The sequence below is a fragment of the Aythya ferina genome (genome assembly GCF_964211825.1).
Source record: "Aythya ferina genome assembly, contig: HAP1_SCAFFOLD_523, whole genome shotgun sequence".
NCBI lineage: Eukaryota > Metazoa > Chordata > Aves > Anseriformes > Anatidae > Aythya > Aythya ferina.
Genome location: NW_028181077.1, coordinates 14,056 through 33,122, shown reverse-complemented (window position 1 = coordinate 33,122; position 19,067 = coordinate 14,056). Strand labels below are relative to the sequence as shown.

The 19,067-nt window shown below is 65.8% G+C and overlaps 2 protein-coding genes across 2 annotated transcripts; one reads left to right on the top strand and one right to left on the bottom strand.

Moving 5' to 3' along the window:
- Window positions 1–746: 746 nt before the first annotated feature.
- Window positions 747–13,765, top strand: CFB (complement factor B; the record flags this gene model as incomplete). Its single annotated transcript, XM_084540374.1, has 19 exons — window positions 747–896; window positions 1,460–1,699; window positions 2,121–2,306; window positions 2,944–3,117; window positions 4,033–4,128; window positions 4,695–4,831; window positions 5,329–5,467; window positions 6,205–6,357; window positions 6,946–7,047; window positions 7,453–7,590; window positions 8,103–8,200; window positions 9,129–9,246; window positions 10,136–10,283; window positions 10,716–10,795; window positions 11,301–11,401; window positions 12,015–12,147; window positions 12,922–12,971; window positions 13,478–13,570; window positions 13,733–13,765. The coding sequence occupies exons 1-19, from the start codon at window positions 845–847 to the stop codon at window positions 13,763–13,765; spliced, it is 2,271 nt and encodes a 756-aa protein (XP_084396500.1). The 5' UTR covers window positions 747–844.
- A 665-nt stretch (window positions 13,766–14,430) lies between these two features.
- Window positions 14,431–19,049, bottom strand: NELFE (negative elongation factor complex member E; the record flags this gene model as incomplete). Its single annotated transcript, XM_084540373.1, is given in 18 exon segments — window positions 14,431–14,516; window positions 14,604–14,628; window positions 14,630–14,650; window positions 14,652–14,689; window positions 14,692–14,707; window positions 14,992–15,046; window positions 15,829–15,913; window positions 15,916–15,949; window positions 15,951–15,973; window positions 17,190–17,335; window positions 17,475–17,662; window positions 17,668–17,694; window positions 18,237–18,257; window positions 18,259–18,317; window positions 18,320–18,371; window positions 18,373–18,383; window positions 18,755–18,821; window positions 18,925–19,049. Coding segments are annotated over 18 exon segments (1,029 nt in total). The 5' UTR covers window positions 19,000–19,049.
- Between the last annotated feature and the right edge of the window lie 18 nt (window positions 19,050–19,067).

Genomic DNA, 19,067 nt, shown 5'->3' with positions numbered 1-19,067 from the left:
TGGACCCATAGCTGGACCCATAACCAGACCCATAGCAAGTCTTACGGGGGGACCCATAGCCAGACCCATAGCCGGACCCATAGCAGGACCCTCACTGTGACCCCCAAAAGGACCCATGGTGGCCCCACAGCTGGACCCACAGCCAGACCCACAGCTGGACCCATAGCCAGACCCAAACTGTGACCCACATTGGGACCCCCGCCAGGCCCCCCTGCACCCCCCCAGCGGGACCCCTCTGTTATCTCCCCCCCCACCGTGCCCCCCAATAAAGCCGTGCCCCCCCCTTCCATTGCCGTGAACTTCCCCGACGGTGCCGCCCCTTCCCGGCACAGCGGGGGCTGCCCCCCCCCGCGGGCTGGATGGGAGCCCAAAATTGGGGGGGGGGGAGGGGCAGGTGAGGGCACCTGGTGGGGTGGGGGAGGGGTGGGGGACATATGTGGGGCTGGGGGGGTGTGTGGGGCAAGGGGGGATGTGTGGGGCAGGGGGGGGGCCCCAAAAGTGGTGTGGGGCTGGGGGGGGAGGCCCAAGGTGGGGGGAGGGGGGGGGCAGTGGGGCAGGTGGGGAGGGCGGGAGGCTCATTAGCAGCAGCTGCATTAATTATCTTAATGAGGTGAACGGGGCCCCGCTGTGGGGTGGGGCCCTGGAGCTCGCTATGGGGCAGCACCTGCCCCCCCCACCCCCACAGTGATTTCCTGCAACCCACGGGGGGGCCTCGTTTCGCAACCCCCCCCCCCCTCCCGTGCCCTGCCCCATAGCGGCACCGAGCGGCCCAGGGGACGGACACGGCCCCGGCCCCATAGCGGGACCCAGCCCCACGGCCGGACCCACAGCGGGACCCACAGCCATGGCCCCGGCCCTGCTCGCCCTCCTGCTGCTGCTGCCCCCCCTTGCAGCCGGTTGGTGCCCCCCCCCACCCCAAATCCACTGCCCCATAGCTGCCCCATAACCACCCCATAGCCCCCCATAGCTGCCCCATAGCTGCCCCACAACCCCTCTGCCTCATAACTGCCCCACATCCTGGTGTCCCCTGCCCCATAGCTGCCCCAGAACCCCCCCATAGCTGCCCCATAACTGCCCCACAGCCTCTCTGCCCCATGGCTGCCCCATGTCCTGGTGTCCCCTACCCCATAGCTGCCCCATAACTACCCCATAGCTGCCCCACAATCCCCCTGCCCCACATCACCCCATAGCTGCCCCATAACCACTCCATAACCCCCATGGCTGCCCCACAACCCCTCTGCCCCATAGCTGTCCCACGTCCTGGTGTCCCCTGCCCCATGGCTACCCCATAACCCCCCCATAGCTGCCCCATAACTGCCCCACAGCCTCTCTGCCCCATAGCTGCCCCACATCCTGGTGTCCCCTGCCCCATAACTACCCCATAGCTGCCCCATAACTGCCCCATAGCTGCCCCACAACCCCCCCACCCCAATTAACGCCCCCCCCCTTCTCCCCACAGCCACCCCCACGCCCCCCCCGGCCCCCCCCACGACCCCCCCGACCACCTTTGAGCCCCCCCCCCCCTGCGACCCGGCGCTGGCCCCCATCAAGGGGGGCCGGGGGGAGCTGGTGGGGGGGGGCGAGGCCCTGCGCTACCACTGCCCCCCCGGCACCGCCCCCGCCCCCACCGGCCTCCGCCGCTGCACCCCCGGGGGGGGCTGGGAGCCCCTGCCAGGGGGGGTCACCCCCCACTGCCGAGGTGAGGCCTTGGGGGGGGATTTGGGGTCAGTGGGGGGGGTTGGGGGGGATCTGGGGTCAAGGAAGGGGTCATTGGGGGGGGTTGGGGGGGATTTGGGGGTCATTGGGGGGGTCAAGGGGGGGATTTGGGGGTCTATAGGGGGTCAAGGGGGGGGCTTTGGGGGTCAATTGGGGGGGCTTTGGGGGTCCCTTAGGGGGTCTGGGGGGGGGTCTGGGGGTTCGGGGGTCTTCTTTAAGGGGTCTCTGGGGTGATCTGGGGGGGTCTGGGGGTCTTCTTTATGGGGTCTGGGGGGGTCCCTTAGGGGGTCTGGGGGGGGGTCTGGGGGTTCGGGGGTCTTCTTTATGGGGTCTGGGGGGGTCCCTTAGGGGTCTGTGGGGGGGGTCTGGGGGTGTTCCCTGAGGGGTCCCGTGCCCCCCCCCAGCCGTGTGGTGCCCGGCGCCGCTGGAGTTCGACCACGGCTGGTTCTGGCCGCGGGGGGGGCGGCACCGCCCCGGCTCCCGCCTGGACTTCGGCTGCTTCGAGGGCTTCGTCCTCAGGGGGCCCCGAAACAGGACCTGCGGCCCGGGGGGGCGCTGGGGGGGCTCCATGCCCGTCTGCGACGATGGAGGTGAGGTGGGGGGGGGGGAAACCCCAAAATTGGCACCAAAATGGCCCAGAAATGGCCCTAAAATGACCCAGAAATGGCTCAGGAATGGCCCCCAAAACCCCCAAAATGACCCCAAAATGGCCCAGGAATGGCCTCCGAAACCCCCAAAGTGGCCCCAAATGGCCCCCAAAACCCCAAAATGGCCCTAAAACGGCCCCAAACAGCCCCAATATGGCCCCAAATGACCTCTAAAACCCCAAAACAGCCCCAACTGACCCCAAAATGGCCCCAAACCAGCCCCCAGAATACCCCCAAATGCCCCCAAGTGACCCCAGAATGCCCCCAAATGCCCCCAAGTGACCCCAGAATGCCCCCAAATGACCCCAAGTGACCCCAAAATGGCCCCATAACCCCAACATGCCCCCAAACCAGCCCCCAGAATGCCCCCAAATGACCTCCAAAACCCCAAAACGGCCCCAAATGGCCCCAAAATGCCCCTAAACCCCACAAAATGGCCCCAAACCAGCCCCCAGAATGCCCCCAAATGCCCCCAAGTGACCCCAGAATGCCCCCAAATGACCCCAAACCAGCCCCCGAAACGCCCCCAAACGCCCCCAAACTCCCCCAGTGCCCCCAAAATCCCCCTTTTTCCCCCCAGCCGGGGCCTGCCCGGCGCCCGCGGTGCCCCCGGGGGCCACGAAGGAGGGCTCGGGGGCGGCGGTGGAGGCGCGGGTCCGGTACCGCTGCCGCTCGGGGCTGACGCTCATCGGCTCGGCCGAGCGCCGCTGCCTCGAGGGGGGCGTCTGGAGCGGCACCGAGCCCCGCTGCAGAGGTGGGGGGGGGCCTGGGGGGGCTGGGGGGGGCTTGGGGGGGTCCCTGGGGGGGTCCTGGGGGGGCTGGGAGGGTCACTGGGAGGGTCACTGGGGGGTCCTGAGGGGGCTGGGGGGGTCACTGGGGGGGTCCTGGGGGGGCTGGAAGGGTCACTGGGGGGGTCCTGGGGGGGCTGGGGGGGTCACTGGAGGGTCCTGGGGGGGTCCTGGGGGGGCTGGGAGGGTCACTGGGGGGTCCTGGGGGGGTCCTGGGGGGGCTGGGAGGGTCACTGGGGGGGTCCTGGGGGGCTTTGGGGGTCCTGGGGGGTCTTGGGAGGGTCCCTGGGGGACTTTGGGGGGGCTTAGGGGGTCTTGGGAGAGTCCCTGGGGGGCTTTGGGAGGACTTTGGGGGGTCCCTGGAGGTCCTGGGGGGGTCCCTGGGGGGGCTGGGGGGGCTTGGGGGGGCTTGGGAGGGTCACTGGGGGGTCCTGGGGGACTTTGAGGGTCCTGGGGGGTCTTGAGGGGCTTTTGGGGGTGTTGGGGGGTCTTGGGAGGGTCCCTGGGGGGTCCTGGGGGGGCTGGGAGGGTCCCTGGGGGGCTTTGGGGGGTCACTGAGGGGCTTTGGGGGGCTTGGGAGGGTCCCTGGGGGACTTTGGGGGGTCTTGGGGGGCTTTGGGGGTCTTGGGGGGGGTCACTGGGGGTCTTGGGTGTCCTGCGGGGGTCCCTGGGGGGATGTGGGGGGCTTTGGGGGGTCACTGAGAGGCTTTTGGGGGGTCTTGGGGGTCCCTGGGGGGATTCTGGGGGGCATTTGGGGGTCTTGAGGCGGTCCCCGGGGTCTTGGGGGGATCACTGAGGGGCTTTGGGGGTCCTGGGTGGGGTCCCTGGGGGGGTCCGCATGGGGGGGGTTATGGGGGTGACGCCCCCCGCCCCCCCCCCAGACCCCAGCTCGTTCGACACCCCCGAGGACGTGGCCGCCTCCTTCCTCGCCTCCCTCACCGAGACCGTGGAGGCCGCGGAGGCCAACGACAGCTTCAGTAGGGGGGCGGCTATGGGGCAGCTATGGGGCAGCTATGGGGCAGCTATGGGGCAGCTATGGGGCAGCTGTGGGGCAGCTATGGGGCAGCTATGGGGTGGCTGTGGGGCAGCTGTGGGGCAGCCATGGGCTATCTATGGGGCAGTTATGGGGTGGCTATGGGGTCTCTATGGGGCAGCCGTGGGGCAGGTATGGGGCAACTATAGGGCGGTTATGGGGTCTCTATGGGGTGGCTATGTGACATCTATGGGGCAGCTATGGGGTGGTTCTGGGGTGGCTGTGGGGTCTCTATGGGGCAGCCATAGGGTGGTTATGGGATGGTTATGGGGCAGCTGTGGGGCAGCCATGGGCCATCTATGGGGCCGCTATGGGGCAGCCGTGGGGCAGCTATGGGGTGGCTATGGGCTATCTATGGGGCGGCCATGGTGCAGTTATGGGGTGGTTATGGGGTCTCTATGGGGCAGCCATGGGCCATCTATGGGGTGGTTATGGGCCATCTATGGGGCAGCTATAGGGCAGTTATGGGGTCTCTATGGGGCAGCCGTGGGGCAGCTGTGGGTCCCGCAGGCACGACGGAGAAGCGCAGCATTCGGCTGGGCCCTGGCGCGGCGCTGAACATCTTCCTGGTGCTGGACGCCTCGCACAGCATCCAGCCACGGCACTTCCAGGAGGCGCGCGAGGCCCTGCAGCAGCTGGTGGAGAAGGTGCCGCGCCCCCAAAAGCCCCCAGATTCACCCCAAAAACCTCCCCCACAAGCGCCCCCGAAATCCCCACCAAAAAATTCCACTCCAAATCCCCCAAATCTCCCCCCAAAATCCACTCCAAATCCCCCAAATGCCCCCCAAAAAACCTTTCCATCCAAACGCCCCAAATCCCCCCAAAAACCCTTCTCCCCCAAACCCCCCAAAATGCCCCAAATTCCCCCAAAACACATTCCCCCCCCCAAATCCTCCCCAAAACATCTTCCTCCCTAAATCCTCCAAATCCCCCTGAATCTCCCCAAATCCCCAACCAAAACCTTCTCCCCCCAGATCCCCCAAATCCCCCAAATCCCCCAAAATTCCCCCAAAACACATTTCCCCCCCAAAACCCCCCTAAACCTCTCTGAATCCCCGCCAAAACACCCCAAATTCCCCCCAAACACCCCCCAGGGCCCCTCGGAGCAGGTGGGACCCCCCCCATAATGTGCCCCCCCCCCCAGATCGCCAGCTATGGGGCCAGCCCCCGCTATGGGGTCGTGACCTTTGGCACCGACGCCCACGTGGAGCTGAGACCCACGGACCCCAGGGCCACCGACGGCGCCCAGGTGGTCGAGATCCTGGGGGGGCTCACGCACAGAGGTGGGGCTGGGGGGGGGTTATGGGGTCCTGGGGGGGTCCTGGAGGGGGTATGGGGGGGTTCTGGGGGGGTTCTGGGGTCCTGGGGGGAGGTTATGGGGGGGTTATGGGGTCCTGGGGGGGTTATAGGGGGGGTATGAGGGGTCCTGGGGGGGGATATGGGGGGGTCCTGGGGAGGGTTATGGGGTGGTTATGGGGCAGCTATGGGGCAGTTATGGGGTGGTTATGGGTCAGCCATGGGACACCTATGGGGCAGCCATGGGGTGGTTATGGGGCAGCCATGGGGCAGCCATGGGGCAGTTATGGGGCAGCTATGGGGCAGCCATGGGGCTGTTCTAGGGCAGCTATGGGGCAGCAGTGGGGCACCTATAGGGTGGTTATGGGGCCGCTATGGGGCAGCCATGGGGCGCTATGGGGCAGCCATGGGGCACCTGTAGGGCCGCTATGGGGCAGTTATGGGGCAGCCATGGGGCAGCTATAGGGCAGCCATGGGGCGCTATGGGGCTCTATGGGGCGCTATGGGGCAGCCGTGGGGCGCTATGGGGCAGCTGTGGGGCAGCCATGGGGCAGCTATGGGGCGCTATAGGGCAGCCATTGGGCGCTATGGGGCAGCTATGGGGCGCTATGGGGCAGCTGTGGGGCAGCTATAGGGCAGCCATGGGGCAGCTATGGGGCGCTATGGGGCGCTATGGGGCAGCCATGGGGCGCTATGGGGCAGCCGTGGGGCGCTGTTCCCGCAGCCCACGCCCAGCGCCCCGGCACCAACCCGCACGCGGCGCTGCGAGCCGTCTACGAGCTGCTGGTGGAGCAGGAGCGCAGCGAGGAGCTGCAGGGGCTGCGGCCCCCCCCCGTCACCAACAGCACCCGGCACGTCCTCGTCATCATGACCGACGGTGGGGGCCCCAAAAACCCAAATCCCACCCCCAGGGACCCCAAAAAAAACAAATCCCTCCCCAGGAACCCCAAAAACCTCAAATCCCCACCCCCAGGACCCCAAATACCCCCCCAGGGACCCCAAAAACCTCAAATCCCCACCCCCAGGACCCCAAATACCCCCCCAGGGACCCCAAAAAACCCAAATACCCCCCCCAGGGACCCCAAAACCCCAAATCCCACACCCGGGACCCCAAAAATCCCAAATCCCCCCCAGGGACCCCAGAACCCCCCCCAGAAACCCCAACCCCATAGGGATACCCCCCAAAAACCCAAATACCCCCCCCCAGAACCACAACCCCATAGGGACCCCCAAATCCCTCACCAGGGACCCCCAAAATCCAAAATCCCCCCCCCCGGACCTCCCCATATACCCTGGGACCCCCCCAGGAAGCCCCCCCCCATACCATTGACCCCCCTGGGGACCCCACCCCATATACCCTGGGACCCCCAGGACCCCTTTGGGACCCCCCTAGGACCCCACCCCATATACCCAGGAACCCCCCACCCATTTCGTGACCCCCCCCCCACCCCTTTTGCCCCCCCAGGCCGGGTGAACATGGGGGGGTCTCCGGTGCCCGTCCTGCACCAGATCCGGGAGCTGCTGAGCATCGGCCGGGACCCCCGCAATGACCGCGAGGATTTCCTGGGTGGGGGGCTGGGGGGGGCTGGGGGGGTCCTGGGGGTGTTTGGGGGGGTATGGGGTGGGTTTGGGGGGGTTATAGGGGGGGATTTGGGGATTTGGGGGGAGCTCCTGGGGGTCCTGGGTGCTTTTGGGGGGGATTTTAGGGTGGTGGGGGGGTCTTGGGGGGGCGCTGGGGGGGATTTGGGGGGGCATTGAGGAGGATTTGGGGGGCTTGGGGGGGATTTTGGGGTTGCTGGGGGGGGTCTTGGAGGGGCTCATGGGGGTCCTGGGTGTTTGGGGGGGGGTTATGGGGGTCTTGAATGTTGGGGGGGGGCTTGGGGGGGTCGTGGGTGCTTTGGGGGGATTTGGGGGGGATTTGGGGGTTTGGGGGGGTCGGGGGCGTGCCGGTGACCCCCCCGTGCCCCCCCAGACGTGTACGTGTTCGGGGTGGGGGAGCTGGTGCACCCCGAGACGCTGAACGCGCTGGCGTCCCACAAGGACGGGGAGGAGCACGTCTGGCTGCTGCGCGACCTGCCCGACCTGCAGAAAGCCTTCCACAGCATGATCGGTCCGAAACCCCCGCAATTCACCCCAAAAATCCGCCCCCACATGGGCCTCAATTCCCACGGCAGAATTGGTCTGAAATCTGCCCGATTCGCCCCAAAAAGGGCCCCAAAAGAGCCCGAAATGAGCACTGAAATGAGCCCTGAAAGGAGCCTTCCCCCTTCCACAGCATGATTGGTCTGAAATCACCCCAATTCACCCCAAAAATCCACCCCGAAATGGGCCCCAATTCCCACAGCATGATCAGTCCAAAATCCGCCCAACTCACCCCAAAATGGGCCCTGAAACACCCCGAAATGAGCCCTGAGATGAGTCCTTTCCCCCTTCCCACAGCACGATTGGTCCAAAATCCCCAGAATTCACCCCAAAAATTCACCTTCAAACTTTGCCCCCCCCCATTTTCACCCCCCCATTTCACCCCCCATTTTTTACCCCCCTATTTCTGCCCCCCCTTATTTTTACCCCCCCCCCCAATATTTTTACCCCCCCCCAAATTTTTGCCCCCCCCCCCCCCAGACGAGAGCTCGACGCTCAGCCTGTGCGGGTTGGCCCACGAGTACCAGGGGGCGGGGGACAGGGAGAGGAACCCCTGGCACCTCACCATCAGCGTCACTGTGAGCGCGGGTTTGGGGTGAAAACAGGGGAATTTGGGTCATCGGGGTGTGGGGGGAAAAAAGGAGAATTTGGGTCATTGGGGTTTGGGGTGAAAACAGGGGAATTTGGGTCATTGCGGTTTGGGGGGAAAACACTGGGATTTGGGTCACTGGGGTGTGGGAACCCCTGGCACCTCACCATCAGCGTCACGGTGAGGGGGGGCACCGGGTTTTGGGGTGAAAACTGGGGAATTTGGGTCATCGGGGTGTGGGGGGAAAACAGAGGAATTTGGGTCATTGGGGTGTGGGGGGAAAACACCGGGATTTGGGGTGAAAACAGGGGAATTTGGGGGCATGGGGGATTTGGGGACAAGGGGATTTGGGGTCATTTGGGGTCACGGTGTATTGGGGTCATTGGGGATTTGGGGTCATTGGGATATTGGGGTCCCAGGGATTTGGGGTCATGGGGTTGTTGGGGATTTGGGTCACAGGGATTTGGGGTCACGGGTTTTTGGGGTCATGGAGATTTGGGGTCATTTGGGTATTGGGGTCACGGGGATTTGGGGTCATTGGGGTCATTGGGGATTTGGGGTCATTGGGGATTTGGGGTCCCGGGGATTTGGGGGTTATTGGGGACATGGGAGGTGAGGGATTTGGGGTCACTGGGATTTAGGGTCATTGGGGTATTGGGGTCATGGGGGTCATTGGGATATTGGGGTCCCAGGGATTTGGGGTCCTGGGGTCGTTGGGGATTTGGGGTCATTGGGATTTGGGTCTTTGGGGTCACGGGGTCATTGGGATATTGGGGTCCCAGGGATTTGGGGTCACGGGGTCACGGGGGATTTGGGGTCATTGGGATTCGGGGCTTTGGGGTCACGGGGTCACGGGGTCACTGGGGTCGCGGCGTCCCCGGCTCTGTCCCCCTGACCCCGTGGCGGTGTCCCCGCAGCGCCCGGGGGCGGGCGCGGAGCGGTGCCAGGGGGCCCTGCTCAGCCCCCGCTTCGTGCTGACGGCCGCGCACTGCTTCCAGCTGGGGGACGAGCCGCACCGCGTGGCCCTCCGAGCCGGTGGGGGGCCCAAAAATTGGGGGGGGGTCCGAAATAATGGGGGGGGTAACGTTATAGGGGAGGGTCCCTAAAGTAATTGGGGAGGGTCCCTAAAGTAATTGGGGGCCCTAAGTGGGGGAATGGGGGCCTAAAAGGCTGGGGAGGGGGGCTAAAATAATAGGGGGGGGGTCACTAAATAATGGGGGGGGTAACGTTATAGGGGAGGGTCCCTAAAGTTATAGGGGGGGGTCCCTAAAGTAATTGGGGAGGGTCCCTAAAGTAATTGGGGGCCCTAAGTGGGGAATGGGGGCCTAAAGGCTGGGGAGGGGGGCTAAAATAATAGGGGGGGTCACAAAATAATGGGGGGGGTCCTAAATAACATGGGGGGGGGCTAAAGTTATAGGGGGGGTCCCTAAAGTAATTGGGGGGCCCTAAGTGGGGGAATGGGGTCATAAAATAGGGGGAATGGGGGCCCTAAAAGGCTGGGGGGGGGCTAAAATAATGGGGGGGGGGCAATAAAATAATGGGGGGGTCCTAAATAATATGGGGGGGTCCCCTAAAATTATAGGGGAGGGTCCCTAACGTAATGGGAGGGCCCTAAATGGGGGAATGAGGCCCTAAAAGGTTGGGGGGGGGTCCTAAAATAATGGGGGGGGGGGGCTATGGGTGTTTCAGGCACTTTTGGGTTGCTTTGTGGTGTTTTTGGCAGTTTTGGGGCCATTTTCATTGTTTTGGGGTATTTTTTTGCTGGTTTTGGGGCCATTTCTGGCGGTTTTGTGACATTTTGGGCCCATTTTTGGTGATTTTGGGGTATTTCGGGGCCATTTTTGGCCATTTTGGGGTATTTCAGGGGCGTTTTTGGCCGTTTCGGGGGCGTGGTGGGGGTAATTTCGGGGTGCCCCCCCCCCAGGGAAGGACGAGGTGCGGGCGGCGCGGATCCTCCTGCACCCCGAGTACGACCTGGGGGGGCGGCGGGCGCGGGGGGTCCCCGAATTCTACGACTACGACGTGGCCCTGGTGGAGCTGCTGCAGCCCCTGGGGCCCAAACCCACCGTGCGGTGAGGGGGGCTGGGGGGGGCTGGGGGGTCTTGGGGGGGGCTGGGGGTGGATTTGGGGGGGATTTAGGGGGTCTTGAGGGGTCCTGGGGGGGATTTGGGGGTCCTGGGGGGGCTATAGGAGGGGTTTGGGGGGATTTGGGGGGTCCTGGGGGGCTATGGGGGGGCTATGGGGGGATTTGAGGGGGGATTTGGGGGTCCTGGGGGGGGTCCTGGGGGGATCTGGGGGGGCTATGGGGGGATTTGAGGGGGGATTTGGGGGTCCTGGGGGGGCTATGGGGGGTCCTGGGTGGGTCCTGGGGGGCTTTGGAGGGACTATGGGAGGGCTTGGGGGGTCCTGGGTGGATTTGATGGTCCTGGGTGGGGTCCTGGGTGGGTCCTGGGGAGATTTGGGGTGTTCCTGGGGGGGGGTCTCACCTCTGCCCCCCCCCCCAGCCCCATTTGCCTGCCCTGCACCGAGGGAACCTCCCGGGCCCTGCGGCTGCCCCCGGCCAAGAGCAGCTGCGAGGAGCACCGTGAGCCCCCCCGGACCCCCCCAAATCCCCCCAGACCCCCCCAGACCCCCCTGAACCCCCCCAGACCCCCCCAACCCCCCTTAAACCCCCCCAGCCCCCCCATTGCCCCCCAACCTCACCCCAACCCCTCCCCACCCCCCAAATCCCCCCTTTTAACCCCTGCCCCCCCCCATTGCCCCCCCAGCCCCCTAAGTGACCCCCCCAGTGCCCCCCAACCCCCCCATTGCCCCCTCATTGCCCCCCCCGCTCCTATTGCCCCCCCCTTATTGCCCCCATAGCCCCCCATTGCCCCCCTTATTGCCCCCCCCCTCCCCTATTGCCCCCTTTATTGCCCCCCCACCCCCTTATTGCCCCCCATGACCCCCCCTTGTGCCCCTTATTACCCCCCCACTCCCCCCCACCCCCCTTATTGCCCCCTCCTGCCCCCCTTATTGCCCCCCCATGACCTCCCATGACCCCCATGACCCCCCTTTATTGCCCCCCCCCCCAATTTGCCCCCCCCCAGGCCGCCTGCTGCTGCCCCCCAAGGAGGTCCCGGCTTTCTTCGTGTCCCAGCGGGGGGGGGGGCTCCAGCGCCGCAACATCCACCTGCACCTGGGGAAACAGGTGGGCCCCCCCCAAAAAAAATGACCCCCCCACCCCAAAAATGACCCCCCCCCCAAAAAAAGGACCCCCCCCACCCCAAAATTCCCCCCCACCCCAAAAAAATGCCCCCCAACCCCAAAAATGCCCCCCCACCCCAAAAAAAGCACCCCCCCATTTTGGGGGACCCCCCCCAATCCCAATGTTTGGGGACCCCCCCAGTGTTTGGGGACCACCCCCCCAGTCTTTTGGGTACCCCCCCAATTTTGGGGGCCATTTTGGGGGACCCCCCCATTCCCAATTTTTGGTGGGATCCCCAATTTTGGGGACCCACCCCCAATTTTTGCCCCCCCCCCCCCCATTTTTGGGAGCCCCCCAATTCCTCCCCCATTTTCTGGGACCCCCATTTCCGAGGACCCCCCCCAATTTTCTGGGACCCCAATTTTTAGGGACACCCCCTAATTTTTGGAGTCCCCCCAATTTTTGGGGAGCCCCCCCAACTTTGCCCCCCCCAATTTTTTTCCTCCCCCTTTGCCCCCTCCCCATTCCCCCCAATTCCTCCCCCAATTTTTGGGACCCCAATTTTTGGGTCCCCCCCCAATTTTTGGGTCCCCCCTAATTTTGGGCCCCCCCCCAGCGGGAGCCGTGTGAGCAGGACGCGCTGCTGGCCCCCCCCTACGGCGCGGTGTCGGCCCTGGCCGACGTCGTCACCCCCCGGTTCCTCTGCTCGGGGGGCGCCCAGCCACAGGTGGACCCCAACGCCTGCCGCGGTGAGCCCCAGTGCCTCCCAGTGCCTCCCAGTAACATCCCAGTAACATCCCAGTAACCCCGGTGCCTTCCCAGTAACCCCCAGTGCCATCCCAGTAGCTCTTAGTGCCTTCCCAGTAACTCCCAGTAACACCAGTAAACACCAGTGCCATCCCAGTGACATCCCAGTAACCCCCAGTGCCGTCCCAGTAACCCCTGGTGCCATCCCAGTAACCCCCAGTGCCATCCCAGTAACCCCTGGTGCCATCCCAGTAGCTCCTAGTGCCTTCCCAGTAACACCAGTAATGCCCAGTGCCTTCCCAGTAACCCCTGGTGCCATCCCAGTAACCCCAGTGCCCTCCGAGTAACTCCTATTGCCCTCCCAGTAACCTCTGGCGCCATCCCAGTAACCCCCGGTGCCGTCCCAGTAACTCCTAGTGCCTTCCCAGTAACACCAGTAACATCCCAGTAATGCCCAGTGCCATCCCAGTAACCCCAGTGCCTCCCAGTAACATCCCAGTAACCCCCAGTGCCATTGCAGTAACTCCTAGTGCCTTCCCAGTACCTCCCAGTGACCCCCAGTGCCATCCCAGTAACACCAGTAACCCCCAGTAGCCCCCAGTGCCTTCCCAGTAATTCCTGGTGCCGTCCCAGTAATCCCCAGTGCCACCCAGTGCCATCCCAGTACCCCCTAGCACCATCCCAGTGCTCCCAGTCCCCCCCCGGCACATCCCAGTGCCCCTCAGCACCATCCCAGTCCATCCCAGTGCCCCCCAGTCCATCCCAGTTGTCCGCAGGTGACTCTGGGGGCCCGGTCGTTGTCACCTGGGGGAAGCGCTACTTCCAGGTCAGTGGGGGGAACTGGGAGCACTGGGAGGGGACTGGGGGGGGACTGGGAGCACCGGGAGGGGACTGGGAGGGAACTGGGAGCACTGGGAGGGACTGGGAGGAGACTGGGAGCACTGGGGGAGGGACTGGGAGCAATGGGAGGGAACTGGGAGCACTGGGAGGGGACTTGGAGGGAACTGGGAGGGGACTGGAAGGGGACTGGGAGCACTGGGAGGGAACTGGGAGGGGACTGGGAGCACTGGGAGGGGACTGGGAGGGGACTGGGAGCACTGGGAGGGAACTGGGAGCACTGGGAGGGGACTGGGAGGGGACTGGGAGGGGACTGGGAGCACTGGGGGGGTAACTGTGGCCCCGCCCCCTCCCCTTCCCTGCCCCGCCCCCTGGTCATGGCCCCGCCCCCTCCAATGCCCAGCCGGGTGCCCTCCCTGCCTGACCCCTCCCCCTGTGCCGTGTCCCCGCCCCCGGGTCCCGTCCCCGCCCCCTGAGCCGTGTCCCCGCCCCCAGGTGGGCGTGATCAGCTGGGGCGTGGTGGACGCGTGCCGCCTGCGGGCTGACTCCGCCCCCAGCCACGCCCGCGACTTCCACGTCAGCCTGCCAGCACCTGCGGGACGAGGACCTGGGCTTCCTGCCTTAGGGGGGGTCACGGGGGGGTCACGGGGTCACGGGGGGGGTCACGGGGTCACGGGGGGGTCAGGGGGGTCACGGGGGGGTCACAGGGTCAGGGGGTCATGGGGGACATGGGGGGGTATGGGGACACAGGGACAGCACGAGGACCTGGGCTTCCTGCCTTAGGGGGGGGCACGGGGGGGGTCATGGGGGGGTCATGGGGGGGTCATGGGGTCATAGGGCCAGGGGGAGGTCATGGGGGTCACAGGGTCAGGGGGTCATAAGGACATGGGGATGGCACAAGGACATGGGCTTCCTGCCTTAGGGGGGGTCATGGGGGAGTCATGGGGTCATGGGGGGGTCAGGGGGTCATGAAGGGGTCATGGGGGGGTCATAGGGACACGGGGGGGTCATGGGGCCATCACAAGGACATGGCTCCCTGCCGTGGGGGGGTCATTTGGGGACACGGGGGGGTCACACCAGGACACGGGGACAGCGAGGGGGGGGGGCCGCACTGTGCTCCCCCCCACCCCCCCCATGACCCCCCCTGGTACCCCCCCATCCCCGTCTGTACCCCCAATAAAGCAGCGCCCTGAGAGCAGCCAGCCTTTATTGCCATCAGTTATTGCCCCCCCACCATTTATTGCCCCCCCGTTATTATTTATTGCCCCCCCCATTTATTTACCCCCCCCCACACCATTCATTACCCCCCCACACCACTTATTTCCCCCCTTATCTCTCACCCCCTCCCCATCACCCCGCCCATCACCCCATTTATCGCCCCCCCCATATCACTTACTGCCCCCCCACGCCCATTTACCCCCCCCCGTTATTTTTTTGCCCCCCCCCCGCTAATTATTGCCCCCGAAGAGGTCCTCGTTGTAGACCACCTGCGCCCTCTTGTCGCGGTGCGAGCCCTTGGCGCTGTTCTTCACGGCTGGGGGGGGGACAAAATGGGTCGGGGGGGGTCAGCAGCCCCCCCACACCCCCACAACCCCCCCCCGGGCCCCCCCCCCCCACTCACCCAGGGACCCCCAGAGCGATTTCCCGGGTGGCGGCGTCCAGCAGCGGCCTGCTTGCGGGCGATGCTGACGCGGAGCTGCACGTCTGCACCACGGCCCCGTTCAGCTGGGGGGGCACGGGGGGGTCAGCACCTCGGGGACCCCCCCCCGGAACCCCCCCGACCCCCCTGGAACCCCCCTGACCCCCCCGGAAACCCCCTGACCCCTCCTGACCCCCCTGACTCCTCCTGATCCCCCCTAACCCTCCTGACCCCCCTTAACCCTCATGACCTCCCCTGACCCCCCCCTGACCCCACCCGACCCCCCTGACCCCCCTCCTGACCCCCCCCCGACCCGAGGCCCCCCCCCCCAAATTCCCCACCCCCCCCCCCCCCCCCCCCCCCCCCCCACCTCAGCGATGGCCTGGTCAGCTGACTCCATCTTCTCATAGGTGACGAAGGCGCAGCTGGGGAGGGGGCGGGGTTATGTTGGCCACGCCCACCTCATTTGGATAAATCAAAACCACGCCCCAAGCATCCAGCCTCCCCCTTCTATCCCCGCCCCCTCCAGCCCCTCCCCTTTTATCCCCTCCCCCCTCAGCCCTGCCCCCTCCAGCCCCTCCCCTCTAACCCCGCCCCTTTTATCCCCAGCCCCTCCCCCTTTAAACCCCGCCCCCTTTCAACCCCTCCCTATTTATCCCCGCCCCCTCCAGCCCCTCCCCGTCCAGCTCCGCCCCCTTTTAGCCCCTCCCCCTTTAGCCCACCCATTCAGCCCCTCCCCCTTTAATCCCGCCCTTTTATCCCTGCCCCCTTCCCCTTCCCCATTTAGCCCCGCCCCCTTTAGCCCCGCCCCTTTAAGCCCCGCCCCCTTTACCTCCCTCCCCTTCCCCCTCTCCCTCCAGCCCCTCCCCCTTATCCCCTTTTAGCCCCGCCCCCCTCTTAACCCCGCCTCTTTAAGCCCACCCTCTTTAAGCCACGCCCTCTTTAAGCCACGCCCCCTTAAGCTCCGCCCCCTCTAGCCCTGCCCCTTCCCCTCTCCCTCCAGCCCCTCCCCTCTTTAACCCCTTCCCCTTTCAGCCCCTCCAGCCCCTCCCCTGTAGCCCCGCCCCCTCCAGCCCCTCCCCTTTAACCCCCGCCCCCTCCAGCCCCTCCCCCTTTAACCCCCCGCCCCCTCCAGCCCCTCCCCCTTTAACCCCCGCCCCCCTCCCCAGCCCCTCCCCCTTAAGCCCCGCCCCTCGGCCCCGCCCACTTGCGGGGGCTGTCGATGGCGATGTCGATGATGGCCCCGAAGGGCGCGAAGGCCGCGCGGAGCAGCTCGGGGCTGAGCTCGGCGCGTGCACGTACAGCGTGTTCCCCTTCCGGGGGGACGGCCCGCTCGGGGAACGAGTCCGAGCCTGGGGGGCGCCGGGACCCTCAGTGGGGCACCCCGGACACCCCAAAAGGGAGAGACCCCTGGGACACCCTGAATGGGGGAGAGACCCCCAGGGACACCCCCAAAAGTGGGAGAGACCCCTGGGACCCCAAATACAGGGAGACCCCATGGGGACACCCCGAATGGGGAGAGACCCCAGGGACACCCCCAAAAGTGGGAGAGACCCCTGGGACCCCAAATACAGGGGAGACCCCATGGGGACACCCCAAATGGGAAGAGACCCCGGGGACACTAAAATGGGGAGAGAGACCCCCCCAGGACACCCCCCAAATGGGGAGAGACCCCAGGGACACCCCGAATGGGGAGAGACCCCTGGGACCCCAAAATGGGGAGAGACCCCAGGGACACCCCCGAAAAGGGGAGACACCCCGGGGACACCCCCAATGGGGACACCCCAAAAGGGGAGAGCCCCCCAGGGACACCAAAAAGGGGAGAGACCCCTGGGACCCCAAAATGGGGGAGAGACCCCGGGGACACCCTGAATGGGGGAGAGACCCCAGGGACACCCCAAAAAGGGGGAGAACCCATGGACAACCCCAAATGGGGAGAGACCCCGGGGACACCCCGAATGGGGGAGAGACCCCCCCAGGACACCCCAAAACGGGGAGAGACCCCAGGGACACCCCAAAATGGGGAGAGACCCGGGGACACCCCAAAAATGGGAGAGACCCCTGGGACACCCCAAAAAGGGGGAGAACCCATGGGACACCCCAAATGGGGGAGAGACCCCCAGGGACACCCAAAAAGGGAGAGACCCCCCAGGACACCCCAAAATGGGGAGAGACCCCGGGGACACCCCCGAAAAGGGGAGACACCCGGGGACACCCCCAATGGGGACACCCCAAAATGGGGAGAGCCCCCCAGGGACACCAAAAAGGGGAGACCCAACCCCCCCTGAAACTCCCCCCAAATCCCCCCAGGAACCCCCAAATCTCCCTAAATTTCCCCCCAATCCCCTCAAATCCCCCCAAATTCCCCCAATCCCCCCCCAGTTCCCCCAGGACCCCCCAAAGCCCCCCCAAATCCCCCCCCAGGACCCTCCAGGACCCCCCAAAGCCCTCTAGAACCCCCATATACCCCCAAATACCCCAGGACCCCCTAAAGCCCCCCAAAACCCCCCTCAAATCCCTCCAGGACCCCCCAAATCCCCCAAAACCCCCAAAAAGCCCCCCCCGTACGTCTGAAGGCTCCGTCCCGCTCCCGGCCCCGCTCCTCGGCCTCGGGCTCGGGGTCCCAGTCCAGGCGCCGCTCCCCCCGCTCGGGGGGGTCCCCGCGACCCCCCCCGGCCTCGGGGTCCCGCAGCCGCTCGCTGGCACTGACAAAGCTGGGGGGGGCCCAAAAAATTGGGGGGGACCCCCAAAAATTTGGGGGAGCCCCCCAAAATTTGGGGGTGCCCTAAAATTTTAGGAGGGGCCTGAAAATTTGGGGGGGGCATCAATTTGGGGGGGGGGGGGGGCACTCACCTCTCATAAAGGGATTTCCTCTGGGGGCGCCGGACTGCGGGGAGGGGGTGGTCAGAGGGGGGTGTGACCCCCCCAGAAAAATGGGGGGGGTCATCTCGACCCCCCCACCCCCCAAAAATTGCCCCCCCCCCCCCCTTCCCCGGTACCTCCTGGGTGTCGTCATCGGCCGAGACGCTGCGCTGGAAGGGCTGAAGGTGGGGGTCGGGCCCTTCTCGGGGTCCTGGGGGGGCACAAGGGGGTGAGGGGGGGCAGGCGCTGGGACCCCCCCCTCAGAATAATTTAGGGGGGGTGGGAGGGGTTTGTGGGGGGATTTGGGAGGGGTTTGGGGGGGTTAATGGGGATTTGGGCCATTTTGGGCAATTTGGTATCATTTTGGTGCCATTTTGGTGCCACTTGGGGCCATTTTGGGGCCACTCGATGCCATTTTGGGCCATTTTGATGCCATGAGGGCCCATTTTAGCTCCATGAGTGCCATTTGGGGCCATTTGGTGTCATTTTGGGGCTATTTGGGGCCATTTTGGTGCCTTTTTGGGCCATTTTGACGCCACTTGAGGCCATTTTGGTGCACTTGGGCCATTTTGGGTCCACTTGATACCATTTTGGGGTCATTTGAGGCCATTTTGGGTCCACTTGGTGCCATTTTGACGCCATTTGAGGCCATTTTGATGCCCCTTGATGCCATTTTGGGTCCACTCAGTGCATTTTGGGGCCATTTTGGGCGTTTTGGGTCCCTTTTTGGTGCCGGGGGTTCTCGCCCCCCACCTTGAGCTTCCCCTCCAGGGTCCCGGGAGCGCTTGAAGCCGGAGTTCTTGGTCTCGGCCTTGATGGCGCTGATGGCCCCGACTTCACCAGCAGCTTCGCCTGCTCCGTGGCCGTGGCCGTGTCCACGGGGGGCTGGGTCCGACATGGCTGCGGCGGGGGGGGGCGGCTCAGCGCCCTCAGAACCCCCAAAAAAACGCCGAAATCCCCCCAAAAACGGCCCCCGCCCCCCCCCGCCGCACCACTTGGTATCGTCCAGCTTCTCCCCCCCCCCCCCGCACCCGCCGTGGTTCGGCCCGTCGCCATGGCGACGAGCGGGCCACGTGACCTCGCGCGGAGGGCGGCGCGCGGCGGTCGCCATGGCGACGGGGCCCGGTTTCCCGCCACGGCCCTTAAAGGCGCCGCGCCGCTCTTAAAGGGGCCGCGCCCCCCCCAAATACGAAGCCCCCCGCCCCAAAATAAAGCCCCCAGCCCCAAAACAAGGCCCCCTCCCCCAAATAAAGCCCCCCCCAACAACTCACAGCGCTTGATGCCCCCCTGGCTGCTGGGCCCGGCGCTGCTCTGCTGCTTCTTCAGCGCCAGCAGCGCCTTTTCTGGGGGGGGAAGGGGTTAAATCGAGGGGGGGGCCTGAAATTGAGGTGGGGGGGCTGAAATAGGGGAGGGGGCGACCCCCCTGGGGCCCCCTCCCCACCTTTTTCCGTAGCTTGGCGAAGCGTTTCTGCAGGGCCTCCTCCTCCTCCGTCAGCCCGGGCGGCAGCGCCAACATGGCGGGGCCTGGGGGGTCCTGGGGGGGTCCCCGGGGTCTTGGGGGGGCCCTGGGGGTCCTGGGGGGGC